Source organism: Sapajus apella, unplaced genomic scaffold (assembly GCF_009761245.1).
Source record: "Sapajus apella isolate SASKATOON/1434 unplaced genomic scaffold, GSC_monkey_1.0 scaffold48, whole genome shotgun sequence".
In the NCBI taxonomy this organism is placed as follows: Eukaryota; Metazoa; Chordata; class Mammalia; order Primates; family Cebidae; genus Sapajus; species Sapajus apella.
Genome location: NW_022436988.1, coordinates 2,237,537 through 2,260,320, shown reverse-complemented (window position 1 = coordinate 2,260,320; position 22,784 = coordinate 2,237,537). Strand labels below are relative to the sequence as shown.

The window sequence follows — 22,784 nt, the reverse complement described above, 5'->3', positions numbered from 1 at the left end:
GCGTAAAAGTGTTCTTTCATCCCTTTGTTCATCTTAAATTTTTACTCTTTTTCTGGATTTTCATTTTTCCTTGTTATTTTGGTCCTTTACTAAGACATCGAGAAAATATGCCCTTTGACACGGCAGCACAGAGTGTCATTAGCCAACAAACTAACACGGGGTCCTCAAGTCTCTTAGGAAATTACTCAGGAGAAGAGATGGCAGAGCTAGAAGCAGGAAGCATTATACTGATCATCCCGGGGTTTCCTCAAGGAACGCATTTCTACGAGAAAGGGACAGTAGGGCTGAAGGAATTGGTGTCCTCCCTCCATCCCTGCCATGAGGGTTGAGCGCCCCTAATTCAGAAAACCAGAACGTTCCGAAACCCAAAACTGTGAGGGCCACCATGCTGCGGCGAGTGGACAATCCCCCCCCCGACCTCGCATGCACAAACTTTGTTTCATCCACAAAATTATTGCGTGGAATTGGCTTCAGGCCCTGTGTGTAAGAGGTATATGAAATATTATTGTGTAGAATTGGCTTCAGGCCGTGTGTGTAAGAGGTATATGAAATATTATTGTGTGGAATTGGCTTCAGGCCGTGTGTGTAAGAGGTATATGAAATATTATTGTGTGGAATTGGCTTCAGGCCCTGTGTGTAAGAGGTATATAGACCATAAATGGAGTTTGTTCTTAGACTTGGGTCCCGTCCCCATGATATCTCATTATGTATGTGCAAATATTCCAAAGGTAAAAAAAATCAGGAATCTAAAACACTTTCTGTCCCAGGCATTTTGAAAAAGGGATACTTAGCCTGAATCGTGGAAATTAAGACTCGCTCTGTGACCGTACAGAGAGTGAAGTGATGATTCCCTTCCAGTTTAGGGCTCGTGTTGGCTGTTGTGGCCGGGGGGGACAGCAGCTGCCACTGATCGACACCCGCTTTGTGTCAGCCACTCTACAAGGACCCTGTGAGGGAGACACGATCATGACCCCATTTCACAGATGGTGAAATGGACCCTGGAGAGACACAGCCACGTGTCCAAGGCGCCAGAGCCACATGCTGAATTTCACCAAGCGGCCTCCCATGGGCCCCCTGGCCAGGCCCTGGTCCTCTGGACGAGGCGGCGAGGCAGGCAGGTCAGCTGCTCCCTGGGCCAGAGCTGGTGGGCAGCAGAGCTGGGAGCAGAGCCCAGTATCATGGCTCGCAGTCAGACCTTCTTTTCTCCCGTCTCCTTTTCACATCTCATCCTGGGCTGCTCGTGCACAGAGCATGCGTTCCTGCTCGCCTGCACTCTCATTCCGCCAGTGCGTGTTGAAAGCCTGCCACATGCCTGGCACTGGGAATGAAGTACTGCTGGATGCCAGGGCACCTGTGGGATGCCTGTAAGACAGGGCTGGAGATGTTGGAGATGCCAGGGTGTGCCAGGCCTGGGGTACCACAGGAAGGCAGAGAGCCACAGAAAGGCTTAGAAGTGCCATGTTACAGCCTCTGAGAAAGCTCACAGGGCAGCTGGCCTGAAGGGAGGTGCCAGCAAAGGGGCCTATTGGGAGGAGGCTGTCCTAACAGCCCCCATGGGCAACACCAAGGCCCTAGCAGGGCCACGTTAGGAAGGTGGTGATGGTGCTGGGGTGCCCGGTAAGGCTGTTGCCTACACCTGGGAATTCCAGGACCTGGCCCAGAGGTGTTAGGTCCAATTCAGACTGCCTGCTGGTCCTACAATAGAATCAGGGTGTGGAAGCCACCTAAATCATCCCCATTGGGGGTGCCTGAGTGAAAAACCAAACCCAAAAGGCCATCTTGACGCAGGAATAAGACACAGGCACCTGCTGGGCACCAGGGACTTGGACCGTGTTTTCTGGAATGGAGCCTGCCAGGCGCAGCCAGGTGCCCTGTGGAGGAGTGGCTCCCGTTTTCTGTGTGTTGAGACAGGTCTCGATGCCGTGGGAAACTGGTGACCGTGGCTGACTCCACTTCTCAGAGGGACTGTTGCCTCTCACCCCGAACAAGCCCTGCTGGTCTTGTCCTCGAGGGTAGAATCACATCTCCAAGTGCTTTGTGAGGTCACCAGCACACCCTGGCCTTCAGGAGCCCAGGTCCAGACCTCTCGGGCGTGGGGGTCTTGGGGCTGACAGCAGCATCACAGCGCAGGGCTCAGCCCTGACTGCCAGGACGCCCTTCCCCAGCCTCACACTGACCCCTCCTGAGGAGGCACTCTGGCTGGCCCTGGTGTCTCTTCCACCTTCCTCCGGGATGCTGTCCTCTCAGAGCCTCTGTGGGGACCACACGGAACGTATGGGCTGCCGCTAGATGGGCTCAAGGCACAGTCAGAAACCACAGCAGAAAATGGGAAGCATTCCTTTGTTTTTCCCAGGCTTTTTTCTCATTTTATTTTAAAGAGAAAAAATGTGACAAACAAAATGGTGAGAACGCTGGCAGCACCAACCCCCGGTCTCCACCCTCCTGGCCGCCCCTCGGACATCCTCTGTAGCCTAAATCCGAACAACAGTGAAACTGTAAACATGCCCCCACCAGCACCCATGGCCTCTGCCCCGACCCTGCTGCCCAGCTGAGCCGGCTCCTGTGCCCTGCGAAGTGCCCTCTGGTGGGAGCCCATCCGTCATGCTCAGTGGGTGTTCCTCTGTTCTCTCCACAGGCAAGCCTGGGACCTGGCTGTCGACATCTGTCTGTCTCAGCTGCCAACGATCATCGAGGAGGGCACCGCGTTCAGGGTGAGTCCCTCCCAGGGCATCCTGCACATCTATGGTGGCGGCTACTTCTCTGGGCACCCGGACTGCACAGCCCCCAGGCTGGGAGTGGTCCCAGGACCCTGGAGTGTCAGATATTTTGTTCACCAGCCTGGAAAAAATGTAGTTGCCAGAGTTTAAAACGTCGAGTCAACCAGGGGTTAAAGGTAGACTTTGAAAGAATCACCATTTAAAATGATTCCGTCTCAAAATGTTGCTATTACCGATCTGCTTTTCTGAACGCAGGTTCACTGCCTGTGAGTGGTGATCGCGTTACATGAAAATAGCCTTTCACCACGAATGCATTGTAGATCTCCCCGAGTCCTCTGACTCTCAGCCCCGTGGGGCAGTGACCCGAGGAGGGTTTGGTGCTGAGCCCTGGGGGGCCGTCCAATCCCTGGCTGCACTGCACGGGCGCTGGAGAGCTGAGCTCCCCTAGGCTGGAATCTTGTTTTCCTCCCAGCAGCTGCAAGCAAGGGTGACCCTGGGCTTCGCAGCAGCTCCCCAGGACCCCCTTGTGATTTCTTCGCGAGCTTTTGCCTTATGTGAGGCATCGAGTCTGAAAATAGATGAGTAAGACAGAGGCCTGCCCCCTAGGAACCTGTGAGGAAAGAGGAGCCCGTCACATCCGTGAAGAATGCAAGGGAGGAATGGGCAGAGGGCGCGGCAGTCACGGGAGGCCAGGGTTGGAGGGGGTGGCAGCCTGGCCAAGGCAGGGGGGACGAGCCTCCCCACCTCCCGCTGCTGCCACGCCTGAGACAACACCGTGTCGAGCCTGAGAGCCACGGGGACCACACGGAACGCATAACTGCCACCGAGGGCAGGTTTGGTGGCCTCCTGTGTCTCAGTCTCCTCACTTAAGGGGGGATTATGGTGGTATCCAACATCAGGAGCACTGGGAGGACAAAGTGAGTTAATGTGGGAAAGCGCTTTGGATGGAGCCCAGCACAGGGCCCTTGTGAACTCGTGCAGGCCGCTGCCCCGAAGACGCTGTCACTGATGCCAGGGCGTCGCCCTCCAGCCCCGGGCAGAGGCACTGATGGTCAGGAAGGGCTCCGTCCACTGCGCAGACTGTGACTTGTAGTGCACATCACGGTCGTCCGGGGCCTGGGTGTGGCTGATGTACGTGTGTGGGATCTTTTAACTCTTTGGATGATTTGGACCTGCTGCCAAGGCTAGGGTGACTGGGAAAACGGCCTTTTAAGAGGACGTCCTTCTCCTTTATAACCATCTAGTACCCTCCCCTTATTGGTCAATTTTTTTGGTAACATTTGATTGTGAAAATTTTCAAACCTAGAGCACAGTTGAAAGAAATTTACAGTGAGCACCCACACCCACCACTTATTCCTCCTCCGTCTTTGTGTTCTTGCGTCCTCAAGGGCGTTGCAGACTGCCCTGCGATTAAACCGCGAGGCCGAATCCAGCTCCCTCCATGTGCTTGGCATCAACATTGGGCTTCTAGATAAAGGCCTTCCCTCCCTCCCTGCTGGACCACAAACCTTGGGGGAAGGACAGGGTGTCCCGCAGAGCGGCCGGATGCCTGCGCTCTTCCGAAGCGCTCTGGGCCTGTTGCCGCGAACAGAAATTTGGAAACCTTCCTGAAAATGGCCTTTTTGTACTTGGAGCGAGGCTTCACTGGGTACTTGTAGGAGATCAGAACGATCTGCTTTTATATAAAATAATGCAGTTTCTATTTGCATGTGTGCTCTTTCTAAACGAATGCTTCTGTTTCTGTGCCAGGCATCTTTGCCAAGTATCTTTTCAAGGATTTTACTCTATCATTTCTAACATACTAGAATTAATATTCTGCATTTAGGAATGATTTCACCATGTTGGGGTGTCAGGACAAGGTGGGGGTAACTGACGTGGACCACACACTGGGTTGTTTCTGTTTTTATCTTATTGGAGGTACCACATACATATAGAAAAGTGTACACGTCATGCTTTTACAGTTTGCTGGATGTTTCCGGCGGAACATACTCGCGTAACGACACCCAAGCCCAGCAGCGCCCTCGAGCCCCCTCCGCGCCCCCCCAGCTCCTCCCTTCCCCCTACAGTGGCCGCCCTCCTGCTTGGTGGTGTGCTTGGGTCCATGGAGTCACTCACGCAGGACGCAGTCTCTGTGTCTGCCTGCCGTCACTCAGCGTGGCTTGAGTCAGCTCACTCTTACTGCAGGGTGAACACCGTCGTCTGAGTGTGCCAACACTCTTGTGTCCCTTCCAGGCCACTGGGCGTTTTCAGTTTCCAGTTTTCAGCCCTCAGGGGCACCGCTGGCTAGGGCCAGACCATCGCAGCAGAGCCTGAGACAAAAGGCAATTCTGTGATCCTCATCACAGAAATGTCGCTATCTTGTTTGTTACGGATTTTTGTATTAATTTTTATCTTTGGAAACATTGCTCTGAAATATTATGTGTGTTTATGACTGATTTTTTTTGGCCTCCCCTTCCTGGCCGTCCTCCCATTCAGGGGCTGGCCCCTCCTGCACATTTCTAGGAGTGATGCCTCGGGGTCCCGGGTTTGCCCATGCTCAGCTTTAACAGATACTGCCGGAGATTCTGCCAAGTGGCGGGGGCAGCTTTCACCCCTGCCTGCAGCATGCGAGAATTTTCGTTCCTGTGTATTTATTTGGCTATGATGGTTCAGTATGAAAAGGTATTTCCTTGAGAGCTAACCGTGTATTTCCCTGATGGTTAGTGGAGCAGCGTTTCATGTTTTTATTGACCCTTTGACGGTCTTCTTTTGTAAATTGTTTAAGGCGTTTGGCCGTTTTTCCGTCGTGTTGTCTGTTACTCACCTGCTGTGGTTCTGTGTCTGCTCCAAAGACAGATCATCTGTCCCGTTATCACCAATGACTTCTTTCGCTCTGTGGACTTTCACTTTTACATGTTTTTTTCTTGATGAACAGAAACGCGTTATTTTAACGACATCTAATTAGTCAAATCTTTGTCCCTTATGGTTCCGGCTTTTGGTGTCCTGTTTGATGGAACCCTTGTTTCCTCTGAGATGGGCATTCTGAGAAGATGTTCTGCTAGCAGGCTGTGTGTTTCCCTTCACATCTGGACCTGCATCTGCTCCCAGGTCACGTCCCCCATGAATGCTCAGCTTACTGCTGGTGTTTGCACCAAGGACCGTATAGACATGGTCGCCTCTGTTTCCTCGTTTGCACCGAGGACCGTGTCCCTGTGGCTGCCTCTGTTTCCTCGTTTGCACCGAGGACCGTGTAGACGTGGCTGCCTCTGTTTCCTTGTTTGCGCTGAGGACCGTGTCCGTGTGGCTGCCTCTGTTCTTTTGCTTGTCCCTTTGCTCACTTGGTCCTTGCACCAGGACCGTGATGACAAGCTCTATATGACACTTTCTCAACTGGTGGCCTGCAACTTCACCTCTTTCCCGAGGTTGCCTTGGTCATTTTCGGTCCTTTGAATTTTCATGTGAATTTGACATTCAGTGTGTTAATTTCTGCAACGAACCTACTGGATTCCATTGAGATTACAATTAATCTACAGATCGATTTGGGAGAAGTCACCACCTCTACAGTATTGAGCCTTCTCCCTCAAAATGGTTGTAAGTGGTATCGTTTAAAATTGCATTTTCTCATTTCTCTCTATTAATAGTGACATAGAACCCTATCAAAATTGGGATTTTGGGGGACTGAGGCAGGAGAATTGCTTGAACCCGGGAGGCAGAGGTTGCAGTGAACCAAGACCGCGCCACTGCACAGCAGCCTCAGCAACAGAATGAGACTCTGTCTCAAAAAAAAAAAAACTGGGTATATTGGGGTAGGAAGAGAAGCCAGAAGGATTCCCCTGCAGTGGAAGGCTTGGGACAATTGACTTTCTTGGGGGTATTAAAAAGAACCCTTCTGCAAAATGAGCAGCTGTACATAGGGGTGGAATAGACGAGCGGCAGAATGTTCATACAGGCCATACAGAGGGGACAGTGTCCACACACAGTCGTACAGAGGGGACAGCATCCACACGGAGCCGTACAGAGGGGACAGCGTCCACACGGGGCCGTACAGAGGGGACAGCGTCCACACACAGTCGTACAGAGGGGACAGCGTCCACACGGGGCCGTACAGAGGGGACAGCATCCACACGGGGCCGTACAGAGGGGACAGCGTCCACACACAGTCGTACAGAGGGGACAGCATCCACACGGGGCCGTACAGAGGGGACAGCGTCCACACGGGGCCGTACAGAGGGGACAGGGTCCACACAGAGCCATACAGAGGGGACAGTGTCCCCTTGGCAGTGAACTCTAGGTCCCCTCTCTAAGCAGCAAACTGGTCATAAGTGGCACATGTATTGTGCCGCTGTCAGGATGGACCCCAGTGTCTCAGAATGTCTGGATGGTGAGGACAGCGGCCGGCAGCAGGTGTGCTCAGGGTGACGGGAGCAGAAGTCAGCTGGACTGGCTACCCTGAGTACGACGCGGAGGCTTGCAGCCTCTCAGCCGGCCTTCCATCTTCAGTCCGTTGCCCCTGTTTTTAGAATATGCCAAACTGCCTGTCACACAGGCTGACCACAGAGCCAAACTCCTGGCATCCGAATCGCCCTGGGAGAGCCAGGTGTGTGGTCGTGGCGGGCAACTCAGACGCCCAGCCCCAGGGGTCCTGCATGCTCTCCGTCCTGCTGAAGGGGCTTCGCTCCCCTGCACACGGGGGCCAGCACAGGCGCTCTTCATGGGGCAGAGGAGATGTCAGCAGTTTGGCCCAGAGCATCAGCGTGTGACTCACGGGTGGAGACATGTTTTCTGGAGCGTCATGTGAAGTGCTGGCCACTCCTCCACGGGCGGTTGCTGTCATTTGTCAGCCTCCCCGTGGCTTCAGGGAGCTTCGCAGACCTCCCTGCGCACCTGCCGGGCAAAGGTGTGCTTTCCCTCTTTTGTCCGTTTTAGGTGAACAGTCAGGAACTTTTCTCTTTCTGGATGGGGTGGTGACTCCAGCAGTGAGCATCATGTGGAAATCCATCAGGCAGAGCTCATGTGAAAGAGAGAAGAGCCGTGATTACCTGAATTACCTGCCTTCCGTTCACGGACAAGGCTTCTCTAACTCAGGAGAACCGCATCTCACGGAATGTGGAGGAGGGCGTACTGCACCCATTTATGAATAATTCACACTTGAAAACAGGAAAATCACTCTGGGGGCTCCACGCCAGCTCACAGGTTGCCCCTAAGTGTGATTAACTTTACGTAAGCTGGCTACACAGAGCTCCAATGCCTACGTGGTAAATGGTCACAGCTGACTTTCTAAGCGGAGGCACGGGGCTCTGCCCACCAGGCGCCTCTGTGGAGGCTGCCGAGGGCGCTCCCGGACCTGGGTCCACGGAAGCACCATGCCCTCCCCTGGCGTTCATGTGTCCGTCCACATTCACTGGGACCTGGGGGTCAGCATAGCCAACCCTGGCCAGGTGAGGGCAGGCAGGATGCCCTCCCGACCTCCTCTCACAGAGACTCACCTCTGCCTGTGGCCCCCTACTACCCCCTGAGCAAAGTAAAACAACGTAGGGCAGAGAGGACAGTGGAGGGGAGAGAGGCTGGTCGGTTTGTTTGTTTTTTAATTCTTGGTATCTGGGGCTTGGGGAAGGCAGAACTGTGTGTTGAGTGGAAGTGACTCTCCGTGGAGGGAATCAGGCTGGCCTTCTCCTGCCTGGACACTCAGTTCCCAGACCTCCTTCTGACGGCAGCCTCCCCCACGGCCTTCACCCTCTCTAGCCCTGGGCCCAACAGCGCCACTGCCTGCAGACCCGCCCTCGCCCACCCGCTCCACGGCACCCAAACGAATCCCCTCCACTCTGCCTGCATGCACATGGCTGAGCTAACAGGGAGCCGTGGCCCACGGAGAGTTGTGGTCCCCCCCCAGGGGGCCTGGATGCCACCTGGCAGTCCGACCCCATGCATTTCTTTGGTCTCACCACGGGCCTTCTCCGTCCAGCTGCATCCCCCACCCCCACCCCACTTGGTCCTCATAGCAGAGGCTCCATCCTGGGTCCCTTTCCTTTCTCACTTAACTTAAAAAAAGATTCCCACGCCACGACTCCCTGTGTCCGCAGCCAGACTTGCCCCCTGACCTGCACGCTCATGGGATCCCCTGCCCCCTGACGCCTTCACTCCCTTGTCCAGCCACTGTCCTGAGCACCGCGTATCCACGGTTGGGTTCCTAGCATGCCCCTCTTGCTGCCCCAGCCCCCCAGCAGGTGCCCAGGCCAAAGGTCTCAGAGTCACCTTCAGCTTCTCCCTTCTCCTGCCCACCTCTGGTGCCTTCACGTGTCCCCCAGGCTGTCCCTCCGTGGCATGCCCAGAGCACCAGTGTCTGAGCTGCTGCCTGGCATCCTCGCAGCCCTGCAGGGCGAGCCCTTCGTGAAGTGTTGGATGGCCGGCAGGTGGCGGGGTGGGCAGGGCCAGGCAGTCCTGGGATGTGGCCCTAACAAGCGCCTGCTCTGCTTGCCCCGCAGCACAGCCCGTTCTTCGCCGAGCAGCTGACCGCATTCCAGGTGTGGCTCACCATGGGCGTGGAGAACCGGAACCCACCTGAACAGCTGCCCATCGTCCTGCAGGTGAGTCTTTCAGACCAAGCCGGACTACCAAGGTCCTGCAGGAAGGAAGCCAGAAGTCTGCACAGCCGCCAGCGCTGCCTTCTCTCTCCCTGAGCCCTGTGGGTCTGCAACAACCCAGCCCCTCTGCCCTGAAGGTAACGGCACGTGGGCAAGGTGGCATTCAGGCGAGCAGAGCACACAGCTCCAGGCAGGAGTCACTGGGCTGACTGTGCATTCGCTCCTAAAGGACCCTCCTCGAAAGACATTGATTTCCCCTCCTCCACCCTCAGTTGAGTGTAAATTTGGGGTTGGGGAGTCATCAGCCAGTCCGTCATCCCGTCTCCCCGGTGACCATTTCCACTTTAGGAATTGCTGAGGTTCCGCTCCAGATGGGCCTTGCTTCAGAGCAGGCGCCCCACATCACGGCTTCCTTCTCTCAGGAAGGACAGGAGCTGTTGGTGAATCCTGGGAGAGGAGGGAGGAGGCTCCCTGAGCAGGTGCTGACCGGCGGAGCGGGCTTTGTGTCCCAGCCCATAGGTTACATGCTGAGTGGCACACGCAGATCTGGAAGCCAGCCGCCCTTCCTTTGCACGGGGCTGTCCCGGCTGCTCAACAAATAGGCCCTTTAGGGACACACCCTTCGGATGCCAGCGCACACGGGTCAGTGCTGTTCACGTGCAGGCTGTGACCTTTTCGTGGGTTGGGAGGTCAGTGTCGTGGGTCCTGCCGGCTGATTTTTGGTCACTGAGATAGGATGGAGGTCACGGAAATTGAAGAGTTCGTCACAGGTAGTAAGGGAGAAGGATTCCACAGAACTTCGATTTCAGTGAATGTGTGTTTGTGGGGAGGTGTGTGGGCTGGGTCAGAGTCAGAGGAGTTTAGAACCCACAGGTCAGTATAGATTTCAAGGTCTAATAACTCACTTTAAAAGCTGGAAAGATTTTTTTGTGGTTCGTTGGGATGGTGCTGTTGGACTTGGGCGAGAAGCTGTGTGTGGCTGTGGGGGAGTGAGAAGGCCCCTCTCTTTCCAGTTTAGACCTGGCTGGCTCCCCTCCTGCGCGGGCAGAGCCCACCTCCACATGCGGTGCTACTTTCTGAGAGTCGGCAGGGCTGGGTCCTCGCCTTCCCAATACGTGGCGGGGCCTCCATGAAGTGGGGGGATGAGCAGCATCCCCCACCTGCCTGCTTCCTTCCAGAGCTCACACCTTCCCATTAGGGCCGTGAACCACAGTGACAGACAGCACCATCTGTCTTCACTAGACCAGATGTTCATTCCGCCTCTGAGATCATTTAGAAAACCGGGGCCAGTTTATCTCTGTCATGCCGTGGTTCAGCGACCTTCCCTTCTGCCGTTCAGTGTGCTGGAGCCGTGGCAGCCGTGGCAGCCCGCTCACAAGTGTGCTGCAGGACTGAGGCTTACCTCGTTCAGGACTTTGCCCCAGGAGTCTCAGGCAGCGAAAGAGGAGTTGGGAAGGAACGGTGCACATGAACATGCTGAAGACGTTCATGCCTGCCCTCCTCACTGGCATTGTCTCAGGTGGGCAGCCAAGACCCAGTGTGCCAGCCGGGTGCCCTGGTGTCATGGTCCCGGCTCCTTGGTAGGCCGAGGCAGGAGGCTCACTTGAGCCCAGGAGTTCAAGGCCAGCCTAGGCAACATAGGGAGACTCCATCTCTACAAAGTAAAACGGAGTTGTGCCACATTGCCCAGTGTGTATTTTTGCTGCCGTTGGTATATTATGACTGCTTTCTGGACATTGTAAAAAGAATGCAGACATTCTTACTGTTGCGTATGCACCTAGATTCGTTTAAGACCATCCTGAGATACAGGATGAGCTGGAAACAAATAAACCCGCTGATGTTCAAAACCAAAACACGCAGCGAGAGCCACAGCGCAACCCACGGTGGTTGGCGGAGCCTGCGCTTCCCCCCCACCGCCCCGGCGAGTGCCGCACGGCACCTGGCTGTGGGAGCCATCGGGGCCAACGGCAGCACGGGTTACCCAGGCAGGGCCCCACAGCTCCTCTTGGTTGCCTGGGTCCCCAGGATGTCCCTCAGAAGACGCTGGTCCTCCCACTGACCTTCCTGCTATTTGAGCAACGTGAAGGAGTAAAATCGGCCTCTCCAAAGTGGGGTACATACAAGTACATCAAGTCCCGTTCTTTTGGGTCTGGCAAATGATCTTTTTGTAAACGGCCTTCTTTAATGTCCCGTTAGCCACCCACACTCCCTCAGGGAAGGGAAGACCTGCAGGAGACAGCTTTCTGACGGTGACGTACGTGAAGACAGCTCTGGCAAGGGTGTGGGGCACTTCCCGCGTGGTCTTTCAGCAGATGTGAGTGGCAGGTTCCTCCCCTTTTGGGAGGATCTGTCTCCTGGCTGTGCCCAGCCAGGATCCCCGGACGAACCTCTACTTAACAAGAAAGCAGGGAAAGACGAAGTATAACAGGTCATGGGCTTCATTTGATGTAGCCCCCAGGGCCGGCTTCTTTCTCATTAACTCGGCTCACTTCCCCACACCTTCTCTTAGGAGCCTTTATTTTTCCCAAAGCCTGGACCCTGTCATCCCTAAGTTATTCTCTAGTGCCTTGGCAAGTCAGAAAACATTACTTAAGGGAAAGGGGATTTTCTCACACACTCGATGGTTTTCCGAAGCCCACCACTTCATCCCTGAGCCAGGGCAGTGGCGGGTGGCCCTCCAGGGTCTCGCGGTGTCTCATCAGGCCCGGCTGATTTGTGGCCTCTCCTGTGTGAGCGTGTAACAGGCCTGTCCTGCTTTCCAGCCTCAATATCCTCTCTGCCTTTTAGAAATATAAATCAACAGAGGAGCAAGAAGGAAGTTAACAGTGTTTTTAAAAATTGCCGTTTTGGGCCGGACACAGTGGCTCACACCTGTAATCCCAGCACTTTGGGAGGCCAAGGCAGGCAGTTTACGAGGTCAGGAGGTTGAGACCATCCTGACCAACATGGTGAAACCCTGTCTCTACTAAAATACAAAAAACAAATTAGCGGGCCTGGTAGCGCATGCCTGTAGTCCCAGCTACTCAGGAGGCTGAGGCAGGGGAATAGGGGAATCACTTAAACCCAGGCAACAGAGGATGCCATGAGCTGAGACACTGCCACTGCAATACAGCCTGGGCGACACAGCAAGACTCCGTCTCATTAAAAAAAAAAAAAAAAGTTGCTGTTTGGCCCAGACCCTGCATTGATGGGGTCCTTTGGACACTGTCTTCTCACAAGGGGCTCCAGCCTCTCGTGGTCTGCGAGGTGCGTGTGTCCTCTGGCCTCGGCAGCTCGCCTGGAACTCGGGGCTGTGTGCACTCCCAGGCAGAGGAATGAAGAGTGCCTATGTTATGGAAGAGAGGGGAGAAAGTGACTTTTCCTCTTCTTCCTTTTTCAGGAGAAAGCTGACGGTGATATTTATGTGTTCATTTACTCGGCCCTTTTAACCAGACCCAGGGGATGCGGGTGTGGGTTTCTTGCGTGCGTCACTGCGTAGTGGTGAAGTCCAGGCTTCGTGTGAACCTGTTGTCCCATTGGTCATTTCTCAGCCTCAGCCCCTGGCACCTTTGGAGTCTCCAGCGTCCGTTATTCCACCTGTGTGTCCCCGCGGGCCTGTCCTTTAGCTCCCACTCATGCAGATGTGAGAACATGCAATAGTTGGTGTTCTGTTTCTGAGTGACTCCACTTAGCATGATGGCCTCCTGTTTCACCCACGTTGCTGCAAAAGACACGATTTTCTTCTTGTTCTGGCGGAGTAGTGTTCCGTGATGCCTGTACGTCGCAGCTTCTTCATCCAGTCTCCTGTGGATGGGGGATCTCGGCTCGCTGCAGCCTCCGCCTCCTGGGTTAAAGCGATTCTCGTGCCTCAGCCTCCCGAGTAGCTGGGATTACAGGTGTGCACCACTGCACCTGGCCAAGAGTGATTTTATGGGATAAAGTTTTAGTCTCTTTTCCTAGATGTCACAAATCAGCGTGAGCATTTCATTAGGACGTCTGCTCGCTCTCCATATATCTTTTTTTTTTTTTTTTTAACAAATAGAATTTGGGACCTAGAAGTACAGGATCGTGACCAAGGGATGGCAGAATGACACACTAGAGTGATGCCATACATACCATATACACCGGGGACTTCAGAACCGCCCTGCCCATCAGGGACCCAGGTACCCTGGGCTGCAGTGCCCGGCTCTGCAGGGCTGCACTGGAGAATCTTCTCTTAGGAAGCAGCTTTTCTGGTTTGTCCAAGCACTCCGTTTGTATACAAGGCAAATGAAGTTCAGTAACCTTAGCAGTTCTGTTTTCATGTGGTCACCTCAGCTGGATTGCAGTGGTGTGATCAGAGCTCACCACAGCTTCCGACTCCCGGACTCAAGCCAGCCCCCTGCCTCAGCCTCCCGAGTCGCTGGAACTGCACGCACGCGTCACCACACCCAACTCACTTTGGTGTTTTTCGTAGAGACAGAGTTTCACCATGTTGGCCAGGCTTGTCTTGAGCTCCTGGCCTCAAGCGATCCACCAGCTTCAGCCTTCCAAAGTGTTGGGATTACAGGCGTCCACCACCATGCTGGCCACCATGATTAATCTTTAGTTTGAGTTGCCACAGGTGAAAATAAATCTCAGTAAGTCATTAAGCTCACCACCCTTTAATGCTGTCATTTCCATAGATCCTGGGGTGGTCTGTAACAGGAGATTTTTTGTTGTTCTAAGTACAAATACAAATTTTTCTAAAAGCCAATCCTATTTTAAAAGTAATTTTGCTTTATGTTGGCTTCAGTTTTTAAAAAATGTAAATCAACAAAAGGAAGCAGGAAGATAATGTAATGTTTGAAGAAAAAGAAACAGTACTAACATTTCCCCAGTACTCTGCATTGACGATGTTTCCTTGCAAATGGGATCATCGCGGCACCAAACCCTGTGCTGCCCGCGGTCCTCCGGTTCTGGCTCCTGGGCAGGTGGGCTGCCACGGCCCCGGCGTGTGTTCGGCAGCACCCACAGCTCCTGCAGTGCGCCACTCGGGACCACGCCATGGTTGTGGTTGTGAACCAGCGTCCGGTTTGCTTTTGCTGTTTGTGAGGAGCACTTTCTAGGGAGACCTTTATTGCTAGTGTGCTGGTAAAACAGTAGCAAGAGCTGGTCTTGGTCAGACCTCTCTGCCCTGTTCTGCGGCTTCCATTCGTTCTGCGACTGCCGACCGTAGAAACAGAGGCTTGTCCCTGTTCAGTGTTGGAAATAGCAAGGAGACTCAGAAAGCAATCTGTGTGAGCTTTAGACCTGATGATGTCTTTGAGTTCTGAGGACTGCAGCCACCACGAGGCCTGCCTCCTCTCCTCTCCCTGGGCCATCTAGAAACTCCAGCCTCAGGCAGCCTAGTGCTGCCTACACAGATTCAGTCCTCAGAACATGGAGTGGCGGGGACGTCCGCAAGCTGGACGCGGCGACGGTGACCCTTATCTTCGCTGGGCTCCCTGGTGCACACGGCTCTGTGCGCTTTGTAGTCTGTCTCTTTGAACTTGGAGAAGAAGCCCAAGTCAAGTAGTCAAGTACTGTTGTCTCCATTTTTCTTTCTTTTTTTTGAGACAGAGCCTCTGTCTGTTGCCAGGCTGGAGTGCAGTGACACGATCTCGGCTCACCGCAACCTCCGCCTCCTGGGTTCAGGCAATCCTCCTGCCTCAGCCTTCTGAGTACCTGGGACTACAGGCATGCGCCACCATGCCCAGCTAATTTTTTGTATTTTAGTAGAGACGGGGTTTCACCATGTTGACCAGGATGGTCTCGATCTCCTGACCTGATGATCCACCCGCCTCAGCCTTGTAAAGTGCTGGGATTACAGGTGTGAGCCACCGCGCCTGGCCATCTCCATTTTTCTTGATAATGACATTGAAGTTCCCAGAAGTTAGGAGTTGAAGCCAATAATTGGGCAGAGATGGAGGATGGGTTAACATCAGATGAGCCCGGCCCCAGCGCCCATGCTTTTCCACCGACTGGCCCTTCCAACCTGGGTTCCACGCAGCAGTGGCCTGCGACACCCTCTGAGTTCAGCATGGGAGAGGAATCTGCTTCCAGTTCACATAGCCCGCGAGCAGCCCACATTCCTTTCCCAGCCTCTTAATTACAGACTCAGCATCGCCCGCATGGGGAACCCGCCACTCCTGGGTCCGCCATGAACCCAGCATAGGAGCTGGCTCTGGGCATGTAGAGGGGAAGTGAGGCCTCATCCCTGCTGCTCTTTCTCTGTCCTCTAGGCTGGATATGCTGGGATCCCCCCAACACCCCATCTCCTGCCCCTCCAGCCTGGCCTTCCCCCTCTTGCTGCCACCTGTGACCTTCCCTGTCCCCCTCGTCCTCCTGCTGCACTCTTCTCCCCCCACAGGGAAGCTCCTCCCCCTCCACGGCTCCCCACGGCCCATGCTCCTGACTCGGTGGCTCCTCCGTGGAAGTCGTGCTGACCGACCCCCGGGAGCGTGACTCACATGGCCCTGTCTCCACTCCCCTCCCTGCTGTCCTCCACCCCAGCTCCAACCCCACTGGCCTCCTCGTCCCTTTCCCCTGCCTGTCTTGAGGGTTTTCAAACTCATCCCAAACCTTCTTTTCCAGAGTTTGCTTTCCCTCACCCCTTCTTCCCTCAGCCTCCAGACAGCACTGGAGTCTCTTCGTCCCCATCTCCACCTCGGCACCCTGGTCAAGCTCAGCCCCTTCCACTCACCTCCCCGACTTCCAGCCTCTTGCCAAGCCTGCTCCCAAAGCAAGCACACTGGACAGTCAGCAGACAAACTGACCTCTATGCCCACCATCTGCGGGGCCTTTCCCAGTCCGCCCCCCCGCCCCCGTCGCTGTCCTCAGTCAGACTGGTGGCCCACGTGTCCTCAGACACCCGACTTCTTCCAGCCTCTCCACCTGCACCGCAGTAGCCCACTCACGTCACCTCCAGGACCCACTGCCCGCCTGTGTCCTGTGCATCTTCTCCCAGGGAGGAAGGGAAAATCTTTGAGGCCTCCAGTTTCTGGAGCCAGGTCAGGGCTCGCGGCTCTGTGTTCAGGTGTGGTGATGGGGCAGTCACTTGCCTGTCTCCCCGGCCACGTGAAGGATGGGTGGGGCGGTCCCTACTGTCCGTGGTCACTCTCCCAGCACCCAGCACAGCACCCGCCCATAAACACCCCTTGGATAACTGGAGCATCGTGGATGGAAACGCTCTGGGTGTAAGGGTCTTGGTGCACGTGTCCCCCAGCGTAGACACCATTAAGGAAAAATCAATAGAAATAAAGCCATTAAAAATGTAAAAATTTGATATAACAACAAAAAGAAAGTACTTGCAAAACCTCTGGCAAAGCCCACTCTAATTTATAAGGAACTCTGACATGTCAGTAAGAAAAAGCCAACTATTGAAGTAGAACACTGAAGTTTACTCAGGAAATGGCCCGTCAAACTGCAAAAGGTACTCCCCTTGAAATCCAAGAAATCCAGACTCAAAGGATGTTTTCGCCTGTCCTGGTGGCCAATAATAGTGTAATAGAGGCTGCTGTTGTCCCACGAGTCATTTATTATTTATGAAAGCCTGTGTGTCACATGTGTTGTGTCATATGTGTTTTATGAATTAATAAATCAAGGCTCGCCAATGTTCAGTGATTTGCCCAGAGTCAAACCTCAGTGAACACTGCTGGGTGACCAGCTCAGGCGGCGAGAAGCTGGCGCCCACGTGCGTGCCGTCGAGATGTGAGTGGGCTCAGCCAGAGGGTCATTTGGGAACTTAAGCATATGTGCTCTGACCTTCCCTTTTTAGTACTCAGATTTATCTTAGGGGGAGAAAATCATCGGAGTGTGCAGACGTATCCATTAGGATATTGACCACAGTATTATTTATAAGAGCAGCCCAACACTTCCGGAGGCTGAGGCGGGAGAAACGCTTGAGCCGGGAGTTCAAGACGTGCGTGGCAATGTAGCAAGACCCCGTCTCTATAAAATACAAAGCTAAGCCAGGCGTGGTGGCACCTCCCCGTGGTCCCAGCCACTCAGAAGTGAGGTGGGAGGATCACTTCAGCCCAGGGGTTTGCGGCTGCAGTGAGCCACGATCACGTCACTGTACTCTAGCCTGGGCAGCAGAGCAAGACCTTATCTCAAAAATAAATAAATAAACATTTTAAAAGTAGGAACATTTTGATGACATAACTATCTATCAGTGGGGAAGTTGTTTAAAAGAATTGTGTACATTTACATAAAAGAAGCACTGTGCTGCTGTTGGGAGTGATGTGGCCAGTCCTTACCACGTTCACGGTGCATTATTTAGTTTAAAAAGGAGATGTGAAAGACCCAGCGCGGTGCCTCACACCTGGAATCCCAGCACTTTGGGAGGCCGGGGCGGGCGGACCACCTAAGGTCGAGAGTTCAAGACCAGCCTGACCAACATGGTGAAACCCCGTTTCTACTGAAAATACAAAAATTAGCCACCATGGTGGCGGGTGCCTATAATCCCAGCTACTCAGGAGGCTGAGGCAGGAGATCACTTGAACCCAGGAGGCTGAGGCTGCACTGAGCCAGGATTGTGCCACTGCACTCCAGCCTGGGCAACAGAGCAAGGCTTCATCTCAAAAAAAGAAAAAGAGAGGAGCAATGTAATCATATATTATCTAGTTTGGAACCTTTAAGAGAAGTGTGTACAGAGAGACCAGTGTGTGGGCTCCCGTGCTGAAATGTCACCAGTGAGTTAGCTTTTTAAATGCAAGCAGACGTGTCTGTTCTCATACTTTCTGCATTGAGCATATTTTACCTGTGTAATCAAGGCATAAAGAGTGTTTTCTTAACCTACCTACAAGCGTGAGCTGCAGCTGTAGGTAACTGAGTGGCTGAACCAGCAGACGGATGGAAACTGTGATCAGACCGCCCCGAAGCTGGCAGCTCGCAGTGGGGGCTTTTCAGGGGCTGCACGTGAGTTTGCTTTCGCACTGACAGTGTTTTCTTCTTATTCTTCCAGGTGCTGTTAAGCCAAGTGCACCGGCTGAGAGCACTGGACTTGCTGGGAAGATTTCTGGACCTGGGTCCCTGGGCGGTGAGCCTGGTGCGTGCCTTCCGCATCAACCTGGGGACTGAGGGAGGTGGGCAGAAATGACGCTCTGTGTTTCAGTCTGTGCACGTGTTTCAGGGTCCAGAGCCGCCCCCAGCCATGAGACCCGGGGCAAGTTTCCACCATGGTGGCGTCCTGTCGATCCCGAGGCCCTCAGGAGCGCACTCTGTGCCTGTGCGGCCTGCAGTGCTGCCTGGCATTTGCGGTTCTGGGGTTTTCGGCCCCTTCGTGTCTGATGTTAGACACAGGAGAGCGTGTTGTGGGCGGGTCCCCTGTCCCTGAGCAGCTGCCCAGCGCTGCCGAGGAGCAGGGCGCCCCTGAGCCTGACACTGCGCCCACCTCGTGGTGCTGCTGCTTCCCTTGGGAGGAGTCTGGATTCTCAGCCCTGTCTGCCCAGCCTCCTGGCAGGCACGGTTTGGAAATGCTCTTCTGGTCCTCATTCCATAGCAGAGTCGTGGTGGACACAAAAACAAAAGCCAGGCAGAGTCAGGATGAAGCAGTGACGAGCATTTTAACAAATAACTCACGAGGAAAGTGAAAGGAGGCAGAGGGACGCAGATTCCAGGAAGCTGGAGAGTCCCGCGGCCCGCAGGCCTCCCTGGGCTCCACTGAAGTTCCAAAGATGAATATTCATGAAGCAATTAGAAATTTTACAGGAGCTGGATTTATGGTGTTCAACGATCAGTTTGTTTTTCTTGGGTGTGGTAATGGTACTGGATCGTGTTTTTATGAAAGACAGCTAATTTTTTTAGAGAGAGACACTAAATGGTCAATGAATCACGTGACATATAAACCCTAATTTCCACGCTTGTGAGAGGCGCCGTGGGGCGGGGGGTGCAGAACCGCTCTCACGGAAGGTGGGTGGGGAGTACCTGGGGTTTGGTGCGTTTAAGTTTTGTCGTCATATAACGTTGGCAAAGGGTGGTGATTGACAGTCCAGCATTGAAGGAGGGAGGAAATCGTGATTGACAGTCCAGCATTGAAGGAGGGAGGAAATCGTCCAACACCAGGAAGAACACTTCGGCACTCATCACTGGGCCGTTTTCACCCCAGGTCCCTGAGGCCACAAATAGCTTGTGACAGAGTGGAGGCCTGAGTCATCGGTGGAGGGCTGACGTGACTCGGTCACTCGGTGTGTGTGGTGGTGTCGCTGAGTCATCCTGGAAAGGCCTGCATGCTGTTACTTACACCCTTTAAGAAGACAGGAAGCGTGTATTCATAGCATTTTAGGAAGAGTTTCATTTTTAAGGTTAATTTTTTAAAACCATTTTCTGCCTTTAAAGAATTAAGCTTCTGCTCGTTGGAAGTATTGCTGGTGCATGAGCCGAGGCTGGATAAATGAGGTATTTTTACAGGTACAGGTTTTGGCTCTCAGGTGGGGGCCTGGCCTCCTGAACCAGGGAAATGCCTCGTTCCTTGTTAAGTGTGACCTTTCAAAGGGAAGGGGCCCAGGCCTGGGTCCCACCACCATCTCCTGTCTTGGTTACAGGGGACCTCATTTATTGGAAGTGGATACCATTGGGATAGCTTTGAAATTCCAGCAGCTTTGAGATAAGGACACAGCAGAAACCCCTGGCTGAGTGCAGCCCACTTTGCCGGGCGTCACTCACACTGCAGTGCCCTCCACTCTCTCCCTCCCCTGCCTCTGAGGACAGAGTCCCCTGAGAATGACACGTGGCCAGATCCGGGTGCCAGTGAGCCCCGGGGAGAGCCATGCTCCTCTCTGCCTTTGCCAGGGCAGGCGTCTCTCTCCCAAGAGGTATCTCAAGCGCAAATGTCAGTGTGAGCCAGCTGGCCGCGCCATCACGGAGCGGTGGCCATGGCCCGTATGTGAGTGGAACAGCAAAGGTGCCCAAGGCTCTGTTGCTGACGCGGACAAGGCCACCAAAGAGAGGCACGGGCCCCCGCCGCCAGCAGCCTGCGCCTCAACAAAGAAAAGCTGCCACCCAATTAATTCCGTTCTGTTGACACCAGTCAAGGCTGGCGACACATGGCAACTTCTAGGAATAAATGAGAGACAGATAAAGCTGGAGGAAGCCCTGCTTTACTCTCAGTGAGACGCGTTCATTCCTGTCTCGTTTCTCGTATGTGCTGAAGATGACGCCACAGCGGGCCCTGCATGGCCCCCGCTGCTGCGGTTCTCTCCCCGCGGGCACAGGCAGAGCCTTGGCGCGCTGACACCCTCCCTCTCCCCAGGCCTTGTCTGTCGGCATCTTCCCCTACGTGCTGAAGCTGCTCCAGAGCTCGGCCCGAGAGCTGCGGCCCCTCCTCGTGTTCATCTGGGCCAAGATCCTCGCAGTGGACAGCGTGAGTCATCCCCATCCTCCTCCCCAGGGTGATGTGAACCAGCCGGCCCTTCCCCAGGGATGCCGAGCCCTGCACTTCCAGCCCGCCCTTTCTCCAGCCTCGCCCCCTCTCCAGGCACCTCCATTCCCCTCTTCTCCTTGGGGTTAAAGTGGAACGCGCTCTGCCTCGGCAGCCACCTCTGGGTCGTGCGTGGCTGTCACCTGCCTGTCCTGCCCCTGGCCTTCCCTGGTGCCCCGCACTCAGCTCCTCCACCTGTCCCTGACCACCTGTGAGGCTCCTGACCCTGGCGGGAAGCAACCCTGCATAGCAGTAAATTCGGCCCGCCTCACCCGGAGCCCTCATTGGCCCCCCCCTGTCCCCCCCTTTGTGCCCCCCCCCCTCAACTCTGAATAGGTGGTCTGGCCCAGGCGGACCCCTTACACGGGGCTGCCTGGCTCTGCCTTCTCTGATGAGCATCACCTCTGACCTTCACACCTGCAGCCCTGCAGCCACCTGTTCACCCCTCAGTCATCCAGGGTGTGGGCTGGGGTTGCAGGTGGCACCAGGCCTACTGGGAGACAGGGTCACCTTCTGCAGGAGGAGTGGGGCTGAGACGCTCTGTGGGTAGGGCTGGCCTGTACTGAACGGGAAGCCCTGGGAAGGGCCTGGAGGGCTGGATGTCAGGTGGGGGCACAGACATGGACGTGGCAGAGTGGGCTGGGAAGATGCTTGGAGGATGGTTGGCCACTCTGTGGCCTGTGTGCGGGGACACTCAGGGATGCTCCGTCCACGCAGAGAGTGTGCGGTTCCAGGCACACCTGGCTGAACTTTATTTCACAGGTGTGGGGGTTATTAAAGATTTTGGAATGAAGACACCAAAGAATGAAGCATTGCCTGGCCTCGGTGTCAAGTGGATTGTAAGGAAGCACAGGGTGGGGGCACTTTCCTCCGGGAGGGTGGCCTGAGGAGGTCACAGCAGGGCCAGGAGGGCCTCAGAGAGGGCGGCACCGCGCTGGGGTGGGGAGAGGCCACTCTGGGGTTCGAGCCTGTGTGACCAGCCACAGCTCATGGAGCCTTCCAGAGAGGACTGGTAAGCGCTGCGTGGCCTCCCAGGCTGGCCCAGCCCAAGACTGGGGGACCTCGTCCACCCAGTGGTGATAGCAGGTGTGACCCTCGAAGGAAGCTGTGGAAGGCTCGGGGCTGCAGAGAGCTCTTGAAAGCTCCTCGTGTGCCACAGTGGAGGGGTGAGCTGTGCCGAGTGGTGCGAGGGTGCTGGGAAGGGCTCATTACGGAACGTGACGATTCTGGAACAAAGGGTGTGTGCTGGGAATGGAGTTGGGGATACGTTGCCCTCTGCAGGGATGTTGGGGACAGAGACATCCAGAGATGCCTTTGCCTTTAGCTGTTGGTGTGCAGAGGGCACCCGTGTGTGATACAGAGGTGGGGTTGGAGCCAGGTGGCCAGGGAGCCCAGGAGGAAGCCATGTCAGGCTCGCTCTAGGGCGCCATGGGTGAGGAGAGCGTGACGGAGGGGCTGGCATCGGGCAAGGCTGGCTTTGCTCCCTGCCTGGTTTTGAAGCAGACCAACCCCAGCAGCTCATTAGAAGGCCTGTGGAGCAGGTCCGTGTTCCCCGCTGGACATCAGCCAGCCACGGCGTGCACATGTGTGCGGGGTGGCCATGTATGCGTGTGCTCGTGAGCGCATGTGTGTGTGGCGCCCTGTCCAGCGGCACTCACATGCAGTCTCTTAATTCCCACATCAGCCCTGTGAAGGCAGCGTCAATTTGCAGCTTATTTACCAGTGAAGCAGCACCTGCATGAGGGAGCAGGGGCTGCATAGCTACCGTGCGACAGGCCGGCACCCTGCTCAGTCCCCTGTGGCTGGGTCTGGAGCTCCTTGTCCACAGAGGGAAAGGGAGGGTTTAGCAAAGTCACAGAGCAGGGAGTGCCAAGAACACCTTGGAGAGGCCACGGCTGTGGAGCTGGGAAAGGCCACCCTTCCATCTTCTGTGAGCGCGTGACGGAGAGCGGATGGGGCTCCTGCTGCCTCCCAGCGCTCCATGGGCCAGATTCGCTCAGCTCCTCCGTCTAGTCACTGGCACTGAGACCTAGCCTCCTCCTTACCTCTGTGTCCACGCTGTGCCGGCCACCAGGACCTGGCTGTGCTTGCTGAAGCCACCACACTCGG

The 22,784-nt window shown here is 55.0% G+C and overlaps 1 protein-coding gene across 3 annotated transcripts in view; it reads left to right on the top strand.

Annotated features, from left to right (window-relative positions):
* The window catches only part of RPTOR (regulatory associated protein of MTOR complex 1), a 392,717-nt gene that overhangs the window by 275,528 nt on the left and 94,405 nt on the right, over nt 1–22,784 (top strand). For all 3 annotated transcript variants that reach the window (XM_032241406.1, XM_032241407.1, XM_032241408.1), the window contains 4 exons: nt 2,636–2,711; nt 9,179–9,280; nt 18,222–18,305; nt 20,508–20,618. In XM_032241406.1, coding sequence (XP_032097297.1) covers nt 2,636–2,711; nt 9,179–9,280; nt 18,222–18,305; nt 20,508–20,618 — 373 coding nt within the window. The remainder of the gene's footprint in view (nt 1–2,635; nt 2,712–9,178; nt 9,281–18,221; nt 18,306–20,507; nt 20,619–22,784) is intronic.